The 17,912-nt window shown below is 49.8% G+C and overlaps 1 protein-coding gene across 4 annotated transcripts in view; it reads left to right on the top strand.

Annotated features, from left to right (window-relative positions):
* SPAG9 (sperm associated antigen 9) overlaps nucleotides 1–17,912 on the top strand; it is a 66,147-nt gene that overhangs the window by 15,108 nt on the left and 33,127 nt on the right. The window contains exon 1 of one of the 4 annotated variants that reach the window (XM_069749110.1): nucleotides 16,600–16,908. The exons of 2 other annotated variants lie outside the window; for them this stretch is intronic. In XM_069749110.1, coding sequence (XP_069605211.1) covers nucleotides 16,616–16,908 — 293 coding nt within the window. In that variant the 5' untranslated portion in view covers nucleotides 16,600–16,615. Of the gene's footprint in view, nucleotides 1–16,599; nucleotides 16,909–17,912 lie in introns of those variants that run through there. One more of the 4 variants, XM_069749111.1, reaches the window with a different exon arrangement.

Genomic DNA, 17,912 nt, shown 5'->3' with positions numbered 1-17,912 from the left:
GATGAGACATGTGGCGCTCTGTGTTTTATGATGAGACGTGGTTCTGCTTAATGATGAGACATGTGGCTCTGTGCTTTATGATGAGGCATGTGGTGCTCTGTGCTTTACGATGAGACATATGGCGCTCTGTGCTTTACGATGAGACATGTGGCGCTCTGTGCTTTACGATGAGACATGTGGCGCTCTGTGCTTTATGATGAGACATGTGGCTCTGTGCTTTATAATGAGACATGTGGCGCTCTGCTTTATAATGAGACATGTGGCGCTCTTTGCTTTATGATGAGACATGTGGCGCTCTGTTTTATGATGAGACATGTGGCGCTCTGTTCTTTACGATGAGGCATGTGGCGCTCTGTGCTTTACGATGAGGCATGTGGCTCTGCTTTATGATGAGACATGTGGCGCTCTGTGTTTTATGATGAGACGTGGTTCTGCTTAATGATGAGACATGTGGCTCTGTGCTTTATGATGAGGCATGTGGCGCTCTGCTTTATGATGAGGCATGTGGCTCTGTGCTTTATGATGAGACATGTGGCGCTCTGTGCTTTATGATGAGGCATGTGGCTCTGTGCTTTATGATGAGACATGTGGCGCTCTGTGCTTTATGATGAGACATGTGGCGCTCTGCTTTATGATGAGGCATGTGGCGCTTTGCTTTATGATGAGACATGTGGCGCTCTGCTTTATAATGGACATGTGGCGCTCTGCTTTATAATGGACATGTGGCGCTCTACTTTATGATGAGACATGTGGCGCTCTGCTTTATGATGAGGCATGTGGCGCTTTGCTTTATGATGAGACATGTGGCGCTCTGTGCTTTACGATGAGGCATGTGGCGCTCTGTGCTTTACGATGAGACATGTGGGGCTCTGTGCTTTATGATGAGACATGTGGCGCTCTGTGCTTTATGATGAGACATGTGGCGCTCTGTGCTTTATGATGAGGCATGTGGCTCTTTGCTTTATGATGAGACATGTGGCGCTCTGTGCTTTACGATGAGACATGTGGCGCTCTGTGCTTTATGATGAGACGTGGCGCTCTGTGCTTTATGATGAGGCATATGGCGCTTTATGATGAGGCATGTGGCGCTCTGTGCTTTATGATGAGGCATGTGGCGCTCTGTGCTTTATGATGAGGCATGTGGCGCTCTGTGCTTTATGATGAGGCATGTGGCGCTCTGTGCTTTATGATGAGGCATGTGGCGCTCTGTGCTTTATGATGAGGCATGTGGCTCTGTGCTTTATGATGAGGCATGTGGCTCTGTGCTTTATGATGAGACGTGGTGCTCTGTGCTTTATGATGAGACATGTGGCTCTGTGCTTTATGATGAGGCATGTGGCTCTGCTCTGAGACATGTTGCGCTCTGCTTTATGATGAGATATGTGGCGCTCTGCTTTATGATGAGGCATGTGGCGCTCTGCTTTATGATGAGGCACGTGGTGCTCTGTGCTTTATGATGAGACATGTGGCGCTCTGTGCTTTATGATGAGGTATGTGGCGCTCTGCTTTATGATGAGATATGTGGCTCTGTGCTCTGAGACATGTTGCGCGCTGCGCTTTATGATGAGACATGTGACGCTCTGTGCTTTATGATGAGACATGTGACGCTCTGTGCTTTACGATGAGGCATGTGGCGCTCTGTGCTTTACGATGAGACATGTGGCGCTCTGTGCTTTATGATGAGACGTGGCGCTCTGTGCTTTATGATGAGACATGTGGCGCTCTGTGCTTTATGATGAGACATGTGGCGCTCTGTGCTTTATGATGAGGCATATGGCGCTTTATGATGAGGCATGTGGCGCTCTGTGCTTTATGATGAGACATGTGGCGCTCTGCTTTATGATGAGACATGTGGCGCTCTGCTTTATGATGAGGCATGTGGCGCTTTGCTTTATGATGAGACATGTGGCGCTCTGTGCTTTACGATGAGGCATGTGGCGCTCTGTGCTTTACGATGAGGCATGTGGCGCTCTGCTTTACGATGAGACATGTGGCGCTCTGTGCTTTACGATGAGATATGTGGCGCTCTGTGCTTTATGATGAGACATGTGGCGCTCTGTGCTTTATGATGAGACATGGCGCTCTGTGCTTTATGATGAGGCATGTGGCTCTTTATGATGAGGCATGTGGCTCTTTATGATGAGGCATGTGGCGCTCTGTGCTTTATGATGAGGCATGTGGTGCTCTGTGCTTTATGATGAGGCATGTGGCGCTCTGTGCCTTATGATGAGGCATGTGGTGCTCTGTGCTTTATGATGAGGCATATGGCGCTCTATGCTTTATGATGAGGCATGTGGTGCTCTGTGCTTTGAGACAAGTGGCGCTCTGTGCTTTTTGATGAGACATGTGCTCTGTGCTTTATGATGAGGCATGTGGCTCTGTGCTTTATGATGACATGTTGCGCTCTGCTTTATGATGAGACATGTGGCGCTCTGTGCTTTATGATGAGACGTGGCGCTCTGTGCTTTATGATGAGGCATGTGGCTCTTTATGATGAGGCATGTGGCGCTTTATGATGAGGCATGTGGCGCTCTGTGCTTTATGATGAGGCATGTGGTGCTCTGTGCTTTATGATGAGGCATGTGGCGCTCTGTGCCTTATGATGAGGCATGTGGTGCTCTGTGCTTTATGATGAGGCATGTGGCGCTCTATGCTTTATGATGAGGCATGTGGTGCTCTGTGCTTTGAGACAAGTGGCGCTCTGTGCTTTATGATGAGGCATGTTGTGCTCTGTGCTTTATGATGAGACTTGTGGCGCTCTGTGCTTTATGATGAGACATGTGGCGCTCTGTGCTTTATGATGAGGCATGTGGCGCTCTGTGCCTAATGATGAGGCATGTGGCGCTCTGTGCTTTATGATGAGACATGCGGCGCTCTGTGCTTTATGATGAGATATGTGGCTCTGTGCTTTATGATGAGGCATGTGGCGCTCTGTGCTTTATGATGAGGCATGTGGCGCTCTGTGCTTTAGGCCGGGGACACACACAACGTATAAAAAAACGGACCGTTTTTGATGGACGAGAATCGCACAAATGTTACCAAAACATTGATCCGTGTGCAGTGCGAGGATGCGATTTTCTCGCATCAAATGATCCGTGTGACATCCGTATGGCATCCCTACTGCGTGTTTTTATCGCATGCTTGCAAGACCGACATACGGCAATACAAGGGATCCATGTGACCCAAAAAAAAAAAAAACATATATACTGTCAATATATATAGACACATATATGTATATATATTAATATTTCATCCAGCGCGAGATAGCAAACAGCCGGTAATTCAATTACCGGCTTTTGCTTTCTCCTTCCTAAACCCGACATGATATGAGACCTGGTTTACATACAGTAAACCATCTCATATCACCGTTTTTTTTGCATAATCCACACTACTAATTCTAGGAAAGTTCCCACGATCTATGAACAGCCAGCAGAGGGCGCCTCACCGCAAATAAAGCTAAATATAGATCATTGACCTATATTTAGCTTCATTCCCCGGGGTTTTGCAGCAAGGAGCAGCCTGCATTAGCGGAACTCCTTGCTGCAAAATGTTTTAACCCCTTCAGAAGGATTTACATCGTTGGACTTTACAGATCTGCGGAAGGTAAGTATATTGTTGGTTTATTATGTTTTTTCTTTTACAGAACGAGGGTCTTCATTGATTGGATTGGGCGTTAAATAAAATATTACAACAACCTTTGTTTTTATTTCATTAAAATAATTTTAAATAATGTGTGTGTGTTTATTTTAACCCTTTCATTCAATTGGATTAATAATGGCTAGGTGTCATAATTGACGCCTCTCCATTATTAATTAGGCTTAATGTCACCTTACAATAGCAAGGTGGCATTAACCCTTCATTACCCCATATCCCACCGCTACACGGGAATGGGAAGAGAGTGGCCAAGTGCCAGAATAGGCACATCTTCCAGATGTGCCTTTTCTGGGGTGGCTGGGGGCAGGTGTTTTTAGCCAGGGGGGGCCAATAACCATGGACCCTCTCCAGGCTAGTAATATCTGCCCTCAGTCACTGGCTTTACTACTCTGGCGGAGAAAATTGTGCGGGAGCCCACGCCAATTTTTTCAGCCATTTAACCCTTTATTTTAAGAGCTAGAACGGCCAAATTTTGCAGATACACACTACTAACATTAGTAGTGTGGATTATGCAAAAAAAAAGGTGATATGAGATGGTTTACTGTATGTAAACCATGTCTCATATCATGTCGGGTTTTAGGAAGGAGAAAGCAAAAGCCGGTAATTGAATTACCGGCTTTTTGCTATATCGCGGCTGTATGAATTAAGAAAATATATACATATATGTGTCTCACTGACATATATATATATATATACCTATATATATATATATATATATACCTATTCTATGTGTACATATTTATTCTACCTATTCTACTGTAAGCTGTCAGTGTGATTTTACCGTACACCGCACTGAATTGCCGGCTTTTCTCTGTAACAGCGCTGCGTATTTCTCGCAAGTCACACTGCTGGTCCGTGTGTAATCCGTATTTTTGGGGCTTCCATAGACTTTCATTGGCGATTCTCGGCCGAGAAACGCTGACAATCGCAGCATGCTGCGATTTCACTCGGATCCTGAATACGGCCGAGAAAATGTCGGATGATGGGAGCTGCCCCATTGATTAACATTGGGACGAGTGCTATGCGATTTTTTTTTTTTTTTATCGCATTGCACTCGTCCGTATTACGGTCTAGTGTGACCCCGGCCTTATGATGAGGCATGTGGTGCTCTGTGCTTTATGATGAGGCATGTGGTGCTCTGTGCTTTGAGACATGTGGCGCTCTGTGCTTTATGATGAGACATGTGGCGCTCTGTGCTTTATGATGAGATATGTGGCTCTGTGCTTTATGATGAGGCATGTGGCGCTCTGTGCTTTATGATGAGGCATGTTGCGCTCTGTGCTTTATGATGAGGCATGTGGCGCTCTGTGCTTTATGATGAGGCATGTGGCGCTCTGCTTTATGATGAGGCATGTGGCTCTGTGCTTTATGATGAGGCATGTGGAGCTCTGTGCTTTATGATGAGACATGTGGCGCTCTGTGCTTTATGATGAGGCATGTGGCGCTCTGTGCTTTATGATGACATGTTGCGCTCTGTGCTTTATGATGAGGCATGTGGCGCTCTGTTTTATGATGACATGTGGCGCTCTGTGCTTTGATGAGACATGTGGCGCTCTGTGCTTTGATGAGACATGTGGCTCTTTGTGCTTTATGATGAGGCATGTTGCGCTCTGTGCTTTATGATGAGGCATGTGGCGCTCTGTGCTTTATGATGAGACATGTGGCGCTCTGCTTTATGATGAGACATGTGGCGCTCTGTGCTTTATGATGAGACATGTGGCGCTCTGTGCTTTACGATGAGACATGTGGCGCTCTGTGCTTTATGATGAGACATGTGGCGCTCTGCCTTATGATGAGGCATGTGGCTCTGTGCTTTATGATGAGACATGTGGCGCTCTGCCTTATGATGAGGCATGTGGCTCTGTGCTTTATGATGAGGCATGTGGCGCTCTGTGCTTTATGATGAGGCATGTGGCGCTCTGTGCTTTATGATGAGGCATGTGGCGCTCTGCTTTATGATGAGGCATGTGGCGCTTTGCTTTATGATGAGACATGTGGCGCTCTGTGCTTTACGATGAGGCATGTGGCGCTCTGTGCTTTACAATGAGACGTGGCGCTCTGCTTTACGATGAGACATGTGGCGCTCTGTGCTTTACGATGAGACATGTGGCGCTCTGTGCTTTATGATGAGACATGTGGCGCTCTGCCTTATGATGAGGCATGTGGCTCTGTGCTTTATGATGAGACATGTGGCGCTCTGCCTTATGATGAGGCATGTGGCTCTGTGCTTTATGATGAGGCATGTGGCGCTCTGCGCCTTATGATGAGGCATGTGGCGCTCTGTGCTTTATGATGAGGCATGTGGTGCTCTGTGCTTTGAGACATGTGGCGCTCTGTGCTGTATGATGAGGCATGTGGTGCTCTGTGCTTTGAGACATGTGGCGCTCTGTGCTTTATGATGAGGCATGTGGTGCTCTGTGCTTTATGATGAGACTTGTGGCGCTCTGTGCTTTATGATGAGGCATGTTGCGCTCTGTGCTTTATGATGAGGCATGTTGCGCTCTGTGCTTTATGATGAGGTATGTGGCGCTCTGTGCTTTATGATGAGGCATGTGGCGCTCTGTGCTTTATGATGAGGCATGTGGCTCTGTGCTTTATGATGAGACATGTGGCGCTCTGTGCTTTATGATGAGACATGTGGTTCTGCTTTATGATGATACATGTGGCTCTGTGCTTTATGATGAGGCATGTGGCGCTCTGTGCTTTATGATGAGGCATGTTGCGCTCTGTGCTTTATGATGAGGCATGTGGCGCTCTGTGCTTTATGATGAGGCATGTGGCGCTCTGCTTTATGATGAGGCATGTGGCTCTGTGCTTTATGATGAGGCATGTGGAGCTCTGTGCTTTATGATGAGACATGTGGCGCTCTGTGCTTTATGATGAGGCATGTGGAGCTCTGTGCTTTATGATGGGACATGTGGCGCTCTGTGCTTTATGATATGTTGCGCTCTGTGCTTTATGATGAGGCATGTGGCGCTCTGTTTTATGATGACATGTGGCGCTCTGTGCTTTGATGAGACATGTGGCGCTCTGTGCTTTATGATGAGGCATGTGGCTCTGTGCTTTATGATGACATGTTGCGCTCTGTGCTTTATGATGAGGCATGTGGCGCTCTGTGCTTTATGATGAGACATGTGGCGCTCTGTGCTTTATGATGAGACATGTGGCGCTCTGTGCTTTATGATGAGGCATGTGGCGCTCTGCTTTATGATGAGGCATGTGGCGCTTTGCTTTATGATGAGACATGTGGCGCTCTGTGCTTTACGATGAGACATGTGGCGCTCTCTGCTTTATGATGAGGCATGTGGCGCTCTGTGCCTTATGATGAGACATGTGGCGCTCTGTGCTTTACGATGAGACATGTGGCACTCTGTGCTTTACGATGAGACATGTGGCGCTCTGTGCTTTATGATGAGACGTGGCGCTCTGTGCTTTATGATGAGACATGTGGCGCTCTGCTTTATGATGAGGCATGTGGCTCTGTGCTTTATGATGAGGCATGTGGTGCTCTGTGCTTTGATGAGGCATGTGGCGCTCTGTGCTTTATGATGAGGCATGTGGTGCTCTGTGCTTTGAGACATGTGGCGCTCTGTGCTTTATGATGAGGCATGTGGTGCTCTGTGCTTTGATGAGGCATGTGGCGCTCTGTGCTTTGAGGCATGTGGCGCTCTGTGCCTAATGATGAGGCATGTGGCGCTCTGCTTTATGATGAGGCATGTGGTGCTCTGTGCTTTGAGACATGTGGCGCTCTGTGCTTTGATGAGGCATGTGGCGCTCTGTGCTTTATGATGAGACATGTGGCGCTCTGTGCTTTATGATGAGACATGTGGCGCTCTGTGCTTTATGATGAGACATGTGGCTCTGTGCTTTATGATGACATGTTGCGCTCTGTGCTTTATGATGAGGCATGTGGCGCTCTGTGCTTTATGATGAGACATGTGGCGCTCTGTGCTTTATGATGAGACATGTGGCGCTCTGCCTTATGATGCGGCATGTGGCTCTGTGCTTTATGATGAGACATGTGGCGCTCTGCCTTATGATGAGGCATGTGGCTCTGTGCTTTATGATGAGGCATGTGGCGCTCTGCGCCTTATGATGAGGCATGTGGCGCTCTGTGCTTTATGATGAGGCATGTGGCGCTCTGTGCTTTATGATGAGACATGTGGCGCTCTGTGCTTTATGATGAGACATGTGGCGCTCTGTGCTTTATGATGAGACATGTGGCGCTCTGTGCTTTATGATGAGGCATGTGGCGCTCTGTGCCTTATGATGAGGCATGTGGCGCTCTGTGCTTTATGATGAGGCATGTGGCGCTCTGTGCTTTATGATGAGGCATGTGGCGCTCTGTGCTTATGATGAGGCATGTGGCGCTCTGTGCTTATGATGAGGCATGTGGCGCTCTGTGCTTTATGATGAGGCATGTGGCGCTCTGTGCTTTATGATGAGACATGTGGCGCTCTGTGCTTTATGATGAGACATGTGGCGCTCTGTGCTTTATGATGAGACATGTGGCGCTCTGTGCTTTATGATGAGGCATGTGGCGCTCTGCTTTATGATGAGGCATGTGGCGCTTTGCTTTATGATGAGACATGTGGCGCTCTGTGCTTTATGATGAGGCATGTGGCGCTCTGTGCCTTATGATGAGGCATGTGGCGCTCTGTGCTTTATGATGAGGCATGTGGCGCTCTGTGCCTTATGATGAGGCATGTGGCGCTCTGTGCTTTATGATGAGGCATGTGGCGCTCTGTGCTTTATGATGAGGCATGTGGCGCTCTGTGCTTATGATGAGGCATGTGGCGCTCTGTGCTTATGATGAGGCATGTGGCGCTCTGTGCTTTATGATGAGGCATGTGGCGCTCTGTGCTTTATGATGAGACATGTGGCGCTCTGTGCTTTATGATGAGACATGTGGCGCTCTGTGCTTTATGATGAGGCATGTGGCGCTCTGCTTTATGATGAGGCATGTGGCGCTTTGCTTTATGATGAGACATGTGGCGCTCTGTGCTTTACGATGAGACATGTGGCGCTCTCTGCTTTATGATGAGGCATGTGGCGCTCTGTGCCTTATGATGAGACATGTGGCGCTCTGTGCTTTACGATGAGACATGTGGCGCTCTGTGCTTTACGATGAGACATGTGGCGCTCTGTGCTTTATGATGAGACGTGGCGCTCTGTGCTTTATGATGAGACATGTGGCGCTCTGCTTTATGATGAGGCATGTGGCTCTGTGCTTTATGATGAGGCATGTGGTGCTCTGTGCTTTGATGAGGCATGTGGCGCTCTGTGCTTTATGATGAGACATGTGGCGCTCTGTGCCTAATGATGAGGCATGTGGCGCTCTGTGCTTTATGATGAGGCATGTGGTGCTCTGTGCTTTGAGACATGTGGCGCTCTGTGCTTTATGATGAGGCATGTGGCGCTCTGTGCTTTATGATGAGACATGTGGCGCTCTGTGCTTTATGATGAGACATGTGGCGCTCTTTGCTTTATGATGAGACATGTGGCTCTGTGCTTTATGATGACATGTTGCGCTCTGTGCTTTATGATGAGGCATGTGGCGCTCTGTGCTTTATGATGAGACATGTGGCGCTCTGCCTTATGATGAGGCATGTGGCTCTGTGCTTTATGATGAGACATGTGGCGCTCTGCCTTATGATGAGGCATGTGGCTCTGTGCTTTATGATGAGGCATGTGGCGCTCTGCGCCTTATGATGAGGCATGTGGCGCTCTGTGCTTCATGATGAGGCATGTGGTGCTCTGTGCTTTGAGACATGTGGCGCTCTGTGCTGTATGATGAGGCATGTGGTGCTCTGTGCTTTGAGACATGTGGCGCTCTGTGCTGTATGATGAGGCATGTGGTGCTCTGTGCTTTGAGACATGTGGCGCTCTGTGCTGTATGATGAGGCATGTGGCGCTCTGTGCTTTGATGAGACTTGTGACGCTCTGTGCTTTATGATGAGGCATGTGGCGCTCTGTGCTTTATGATGAGGCATGTGGCGCTCTGTGCTTTATGATGAGGCATGTGGCGCTCTGTGCTTTATGATGTGGCATGTGGCGCTCTGTGCTTTATGATGAGGCATGTGGCGCTCTGTGCTTTATGATGAGGCATGTGGCGCCCTGTGTTTTATGATGAGGCATGTGGCGCTCTGTGCTTTATGATGAGGCATGTGGCGCTCTGTGCTTTATGATGAGACATGCGGCGCTCTGTGCTTTATGATGAGATATGTGGCTCTGTGCTTTATGATGAGGCATGTGGCGCTCTGTGCTTTATGATGAGGCATGTGGCGCTCTGTGCTTTATGATGAGGCATGTGGCGCTCTGTGCTTTATGATGAGACTTGTGGCGCTCTGCTTTATGATGAGACATGTGGCGCTCTGTGCTTTACGATGAGACATGTGTCGCTCTGTGCTTTATGATGAGACATGTGGCGTCTGTGCTTTATGATGAGGCATGTGGCGCTTTATGATGAGGCATGTGGCGCTCTGTGCTTTATGATGAGACGTGGCGCTCTGCTTTAGGATGAGGCATGTGGTCCTCTGTGCTTTATGATGAGGCATGTGGTGCTCTGTGCTTTATGATGAGGCATGTGGAGCTCTGTGCCTTATGATGAGGCATGTGGCGATTTTTGCCTTATGATGAGGCATGTGGCGCTCTGTGCTTTATGATGAGGCATGTGGTGCTCTGTGCTTTATGATGAGACATGTGGCGCTCTGTGCTTTATGATGAGACTTGTGGCGCTCTGTGCTTTATGATGAGACATGTGGCGCTCTGTGCTTTATGATGAGGCATGTGGCGCTCTGTGCCTCATGATGAGGCATGTGGCGCTCTGTGCCTCATGATGAGGCATGTGGCGCTCTGTGCTTTATGATGAGGCATGTGGTGCTCTGTGCTTTGAGACATGTGGTGCTCTGCTTTATGATGAGTCATGTGGCGTTCTGTGCTTTATGATGACTTGTGGCGTTCTGTGCTTTATGATGAGACATGTGGCGCTCTGTGCTTTATGATGAGACATGTGGCGCTCTGCTTTATGATGAGGCATGTGGTGCTCTGTGCTTTGATGAGACATGTGGTGCTCTGTGCTTTATGATGAGGCATGTGGCGCTCTGTGCTTTATGATGAGGCATGTGGCGCCTTGTGCTTTATGATGAGGCATGTGGCGCCTTGTGCTTTATGATGAGGCATGTGGCGCTCTGCTTTATGATGAGGCATGTGGCGCTCTGTGCTTTATGATGAGGCATGTGGCGCTCTGTGCTTTATGATGAGGCATGTGGCGCTCTGTGCTTTATGATGAGGCATGTGGCGCTCTGTGCTTTATGGTGAGGCATGTGGCGCCCTGTGCTTTATGGTGAGGCATGTGGCGCCCTGTGATTTATGATGAGGCATGTGGCGCTCTGTGCTTTATGATGAGGCATGTGGCACTCTGCTTTATGATGAGACATGTGGCGCTCTGCTTTATGATGAGACATGTGGCGCTCTGTGCTTTATGATGAGGCATGTAGTGCTCTGTGTCTTATGATGAGGCATGTGGCGCTCTGTGCTTTATGATGAGGCATGTGGCGCTCTGTGCTTTATGATGAGACATGTGGCGCTCTGTGCTTTATGATGAGACATGTGGCGCTCTGTGCTTTATGATGAGACATGTGGCGCTCTGTGCTTTATGATGAGACATGTGGCGCTCTGTGCTTTATGATGAGGCATGTGGCACTCTGTGCATTATGATGAGGCATGTGGCGCTCTGTGCTTTATGATGAGGCATGTGGCGCTCTGTGCTTTATGATGAGGCATGTGGCGCTCTGTGCTTATGATGAGGCATGTGGCGCTCTGTGCTTATGATGAGGCATGTGGCGCTCTGTGCTTTATGATGAGGCATGTGGCGCTCTGTGCCTTATGATGAGACATGTGGTGCTCTGTGCTTTATGATGAGGCATGTGGCGCTCTGTGCTTATGATGAGGCATGTGGCGCTCTGTGCTTATGATGAGGCATGTGGCGCTCTGTGCTTTATGATGAGGCATGTGGCGCTCTGCTTTATGATGAGGCATGTGGCGCTCTGTGCTTTATGATGAGGCATGTGGCGCTCTGCTTTATGATGAGACATGTGACGCTCTGTGCCTTACGGTGAGGCATGTGGCGCTCTGTGCTTTATGATGAGGCATGTGGCTCTGTGCTTTATGATGACATGTTGCGCTCTGTGCACGGTGTGGGTCGCAGCTTTATGATGAGGCATGTGGTGCTCTGTGCTTTATGATGAGGCATGTGGCGTTCTGTGCTTTATGATAAGACTTGTGGCGCTCTGTGCTTTATGATGAGACTTGTGGCGCTCTGCTTTATGATGAGACATGTGACGCTCTGTGCCTTACGGTGAGGCATGTGGCGCTCTGTGCTTTATGATGAGGCATGTGGCTCTGTGCTTTATGATGACATGTTGCGCTCTGTGCACGGTGTGGGTCGCAGCTTTATGATGAGGCATGTGGTGCTCTGTGCCTTACGGTGAGGCATGTGGCGCTCTGTGCTTTATGATGAGGCATGTGGCTCTGTGCTTTATGATGACATGTTGCGCTCTGTGCACGGTGTGGGTCGCAGCTTTATGATGAGACATGTGGTGCTCTGTGCTTTATGATGAGGCATGTGGCGTTCTGTGCTTTATGATGAGACTTGTGGCGCTCTGTGCTTTATGATGAGACTTGTGGCGCTCTGTGCTTTATGATGAGACATGTGGCGCTCTGTGCTTTATGATGAGACATGTGGCGCTCTGCTTTATGATGAGGCATGTGGTGCTCTGTGCTTTGATGAGACATGTGGTGCTCTGTGCTTTATGATGAGGCATGTGGCGCTCTGTGCTTTATGATGAGGCATGTGGCGCCCTGTGCTTTATGGTGAGGCATGTGGCGCCCTGTGATTTATGATGAGGCATGTGGCGCTCTGTGCTTTATGATGAGGCATGTGGCACTCTGCTTTATGATGAGACATGTGGCGCTCTGTGCTTTATGATGAGGCATGTAGTGCTCTGTGTCTTATGATGAGGCATGTGGCGCTCTGTGCTTTATGATGAGGCATGTGGCGCTCTGTGCTTTATGATGAGACATGTGGCGCTCTGTGCTTTATGATGAGACATGTGGCGCTCTGTGCTTTATGATGAGACATGTGGCGCTCTGTGCTTTATGATGAGACATGTGGCGCTCTGTGCTTTATGATGAGGCATGTGGCGCTCTGTGCCTTATGATGAGGCATGTGGCGCTCTGTGCTTTATGATGAGGCATGTGGCGCTCTGTGCTTTATGATGAGGCATGTGGCGCTCTGTGCTTATGATGAGGCATGTGGCGCTCTGTGCTTATGATGAGGCATGTGGCGCTCTGTGCTTTATGATGAGGCATGTGGCGCTCTGCTTTATGATGAGGCATGTGGCGCTCTGTGCTTTATGATGAGGCATGTGGCGCTCTGTGCCTTATGATGAGGCATGTGGTGCTCTGTGCTTTATGATGAGGCATGTGGCGCTCTGTGCTTATGATGAGGCATGTGGCGCTCTGTGCTTATGATGAGGCATGTGGCGCTCTGTGCTTTATGATGAGGCATGTGGCGCTCTGCTTTATGATGAGGCATGTGGCGCTCTGTGCTTTATGATGAGGCATGTGGCGCTCTGCTTTATGATGAGACGTGACGCTCTGTGCCTTACGGTGAGGCATGTGGCGCTCTGTGCTTTATGATGAGGCATTTGGCTCTGTGCTTTATGATGACATGTTGCGCTCTGTGCACGGTGTGGGTCGCAGCTTTATGATGAGGCATGTGGTGCTCTGTGCTTTGAGACATGTGGTGCTCTGTGCTTTATGATGAGGCATGTGGCGTTCTGTGCTTTATGATGAGACTTGTGGCGCTCTGTGCTTTATGATGAGACTTGTGGCGCTCTGTGCTTTATGATGAGACATGTGGCGCTCTGTGCTTTATGATGAGACATGTGGCGCTCTGCTTTATGATGAGGCATGTGGTGCTCTGTGCTTTGATGAGACATGTGGTGCTCTGTGCTTTATGATGAGGCATGTGGTGCTCTGTGCTTTGATGAGACATGTGGTGCTCTGTGCTTTATGATGAGGCATGTGGCGCCTTGTGCTTTATGATGAGGCATGTGGCGCCTTGTGCTTTATGATGAGGCATGTGGCGCTCTGTGCTTTATGATGAGGCATGTGGCGCTCTGTGCTTTATGATGGGGCATGTGGCGCTCTGTGCTTTATGATGAGGCATGTGGCGCCCTGTGCTTTATGATGAGGCATGTGGCGCTCTGTGATTTATGATGAGGCATGTGGCGCTCTGTGCTTTATGATGAGGCATGTGGCGCTCTGCTTTATGATGAGGCATGTGGCTCTCTGTGCTTTATGATGAGGCATGTGGCGCTCTGTGCTTTATGATGAGACATGTGGCGCTCTGTGCTTTATGATGAGGCATGTGGTGCTCTGTGCTTTATGATGAGGCATGTGGCGCTCTGTGCCTTATGATGAGGCATGTGGCGCTCTGTGCTTTATGATGAGGCATGTGGTGCTCTGTGCTTTGAGACATGTGGCGCTCTGTGCTTTATGATGAGGCATGTGGTGCTCTGTGCTTTATGATGAGACTTGTGGCGCTCTGCTTTATGATGAGACATGTGGCGCTCTGTGCTTTATGATGAGGCATGTGGCGCTCTGCCTTATGATGAGGCATGTGGCGCTCTGTGCTTTGAGACATGTGGTGCTCTGTGCTTTATGATGAGGCATGTGGCGCTCTGTGCTTTATGATGAGACATGTGGCGCTCTCTGCTTTATGATGAGGCATGTGGCGCTCTGTTCCTTATGATGAGGCATATGGCGCTCTGTGCTTTATGATGAGGCATGTGGCGCTCTGTGCTTTATGATGAGGCATGTGGCGCTCTGTGCTTATGATGAGGCATGTGGCGCTCTGTGCTTTATGATGAGGCATGTGGCGCTCTGTGCTTTATGATGAGGCATGTGGCGCTCTGTGCTTTATGATGAGGCATGTGGTGCTCTGTGCTTTGAGACATGTGGCGCTCTGTGCTTTATGATGAGGCATGTGGTGCTCTGTGCTTTGAGACATGTGGCGCTCTGTGCTTTATGATGAGGCATGTGGTGCTCTCTGCTTTATGATGAGGCATGTGGTGCTCTGTGCTTTATGATGAGACATGTGGCGCTCTGTGCTTTATGATGAGGCATGTGGCGCTCTGTGCCTCATGATGAGGCATGTGGCGCTCTGTGCTTTATGATGAGGCATGTGGTGCTCTGTGCTTTGAGACATGTGGTGCTCTGTGCTTTATGATGAGGCATGTGGCGTTCTGTGCTTTATGATGAGGCATGTGGCGCTCTGCTTTATGATGAGGCATGTGGCGTTCTGTGCTTTATGATGAGACTTGTGGCGCTCTGTGCTTTATGATGAGACTTGTGGCGCTCTGTGCTTTATGATGAGACATGTGGCGCTCTGTGCTTTATGATGAGACATGTGGCGCTCTGCTTTATGATGAGGCATGTGGTGCTCTGTGCTTTGATGAGACATGTGGTGCTCTGTGCTTTATGATGAGGCATGTGGCGCTCTGTGCTTTATGATGAGGCATGTGGCGCCTTGTGCTTTATGATGAGACATGTGGCGCTCTGCTTTATGATGAGGCATGTGGTGCTCTGTGCTTTGATGAGACATGTGGTGCTCTGTGCTTTATGATGAGGCATGTGGCGCTCTGTGCTTTATGATGAGGCATGTGGCGCCTTGTGCTTTATGATGAGGCATGTGGCGCCTTGTGCTTTATGATGAGGCATGTGGCGCTCTGTGCTTTATGATGAGGCATGTGGCGCTCTGTGCTTTATGATGAGGCATGTGGCGCCCTGTGCTTTATGATGAGGCATGTGGCGCCCTGTGATTTATGATGAGGCATGTGGCGCTCTGTGCTTTATGATGAGGCATGTGGCGCTCTGCTTTATGATGAGGCATGTGGCTCTCTGTGCTTTATGATGAGGCATGTGGCGCTCTGTGGTTTATGATGAGGCATGTGGCGCTCTGTGCCTTATGATGAGGCATGTGGCGCTCTGTGCTTTATGATGAGGCATGTGGTGCTCTGTGCTTTGAGACATGTGGCGCTCTGTGCTTTATGATGAGGCATGTGGTGCTCTGTGCTTTATGATGAGACATGTGGCGCTCTGTGCTTTATGATGAGACTTGTGGCGCTCTGCTTTATGATGAGACATGTGGCGCTCTGTGCTTTATGATGAGGCATGTGGCGCTCTGCCTTATGATGAGGCATGTGGCGCTCTGTGCTTTATGATGAGGCATGTGGTGCTCTGTGCTTTGAGACATGTGGTGCTCTGTGCTTTATGATGAGGCATGTGGCGCTCTGTGCTTTATGATGAGGCATGTGGCGCTCTGTTCCTTATGATGAGGCATATGGCGCTCTGTGCTTTATGATGAGGCATGTGGTGCTCTGTGCTTTATGATGAGACATGTGGCGCTCTCTGCTTTATGATGAGACATGTGGCGCTCTCTGCTTTATGATGAGGCATGTGGCGCTCTGTTCCTTATGATGAGGCATATGGCGCTCTGTGCTTTATGATGAGACATGTGGCGCTCTCTGCTTTATGATGAGGCATGTGGCGCTCTGTTCCTTATGATGAAGCATATGGCGCTCTGTGCTTTATGATGAGGCATGTGGTGCTCTGTGCTTTATGATGAGACTTGTGGCGCTCTGTGCTTTATGATGAGGCATGTGGCGCTCTGTGCTTTATGATGAGGCATGTGGCAGTGCTGTGCACGGTGAGGGTGGCAGCGCTGTGCACGGTGAGGGGGGCAGCTCTCTGCACGGTGAGGGTGGCAGCGCTCTGCACTCTGTTCTGCTCCCCCCTCCCTCCTGCTCGCTCCCCTGACAGCTGATGTGCAGTGATTGGCTGCAGCCTGGCTCGGCCTCTCCCCTCCTCAGCACTGAGGCTGGGGGATGATGTCATGGTCCGGGGCTGCTGCAGCGTCTGTCCATGGCATCGGCTGAATGACAGAGCCTCGGCAGAGCCCACGTACAACCATTGTGTGCCGGGCGGCTTCCTTCATCCCGACGTGCCACCATGCCAGGGCAGGACCATGAGTCCCAGATGCATGCTTCTCTTTGTGTTTGGCTTTGTTGGCGGGGCGGTGGTCATTAATTCTGCCATCCTGGTGTCCCTGTCCGTCCTGCTGCTGGTGCACTTCTCCTTCTCTACAGGCCTGCCGGCCTTGACGGAGAACCTGCCGAGGATCCTCAGGTACCCAGGCCTTGCCTGCTGCCAACGCTCACCCTTTCCACCCCATGCTGGCACCTGCGGCGGCATGCGGCTTGTTGCAGAGATCAGCGACTGATCTGCTCTGGGTTTTCCTGCAGTGTTTGGTTTCTGGATTTTCCCCAGGACGTCAGGTGCGATTTTCTGCTGGTGTCCGCGGGCGACAAGTGCTGCGTTCTCGTTTCCACAGACAGATGCTGATTTCTGGATTCTGCCTTTGTGGTGTCACATAGTGGGGTGTATCGCGTGATGCCGGGGTCCGGGGGGATCTGTCTGCCGTAGTCTGTGTACAACAGAGGATATCGGCTTTGTACTGTGGGATCTCGCGTCTCCAGGGGAAGGACGGGCAGTGCAGGAGGGGACGACCCACGGGGGCTCCTGGAACCTCCCTTGGTTTCTTACACCATCGCTGGGGGGCACTAACTTTTTGATAGCTTTGCAGCGTGATCAGTAAAACTATTTCTTCTGCTTAGATCTGACCTTGAGTTAAATTTCATCTTAAAGGGGCGAAGTACTGGATCCAATAGAGGGGCAGGCAACTGACCTGAAATGCCTTTAAGAGTGTGTGTGTGTTGCAGTTGTAGATCTATTGATATATATTGGATAGGTGAACGTTCCCCCTCGGGGGGATTCAGCCCGCACCACCAGTATTGCCCAGCTCCAGTCCTGCATGTTACATTTCACCGTTCTGGGGCATTGTGGGAGATCTGTTTGCACCAGTGCATTGTGGGGGATGTGCTGGAGCGTTTTGGGGGGGTATGTCCTCTGTGCTGGAGAATTGTGGGAGATGTCTTCTGCACCATTGCATTGTAGTTGATGTTTGCTGAGTCGGTGGACATCTTGGATATGTCCTCTGCCGGTGCGCTCTAGGGGAGATGTTGGCGGTGATGGCGTGCTCTGGAGAGATGTGTGTCTTGTCTGTGTGTTCTACGAGGGGATATCTGCCTTGCCAGTGCTCTCTGGGGGCGAGATGTCTGCCATGGTGGTGC

The sequence above is a fragment of the Ranitomeya imitator genome, chromosome 2 (assembly GCF_032444005.1).
Source record: "Ranitomeya imitator isolate aRanImi1 chromosome 2, aRanImi1.pri, whole genome shotgun sequence".
Taxonomy (NCBI): domain Eukaryota; kingdom Metazoa; phylum Chordata; class Amphibia; order Anura; family Dendrobatidae; genus Ranitomeya; species Ranitomeya imitator.
This window is presented reverse-complemented; position numbering and strand designations above follow the sequence as displayed.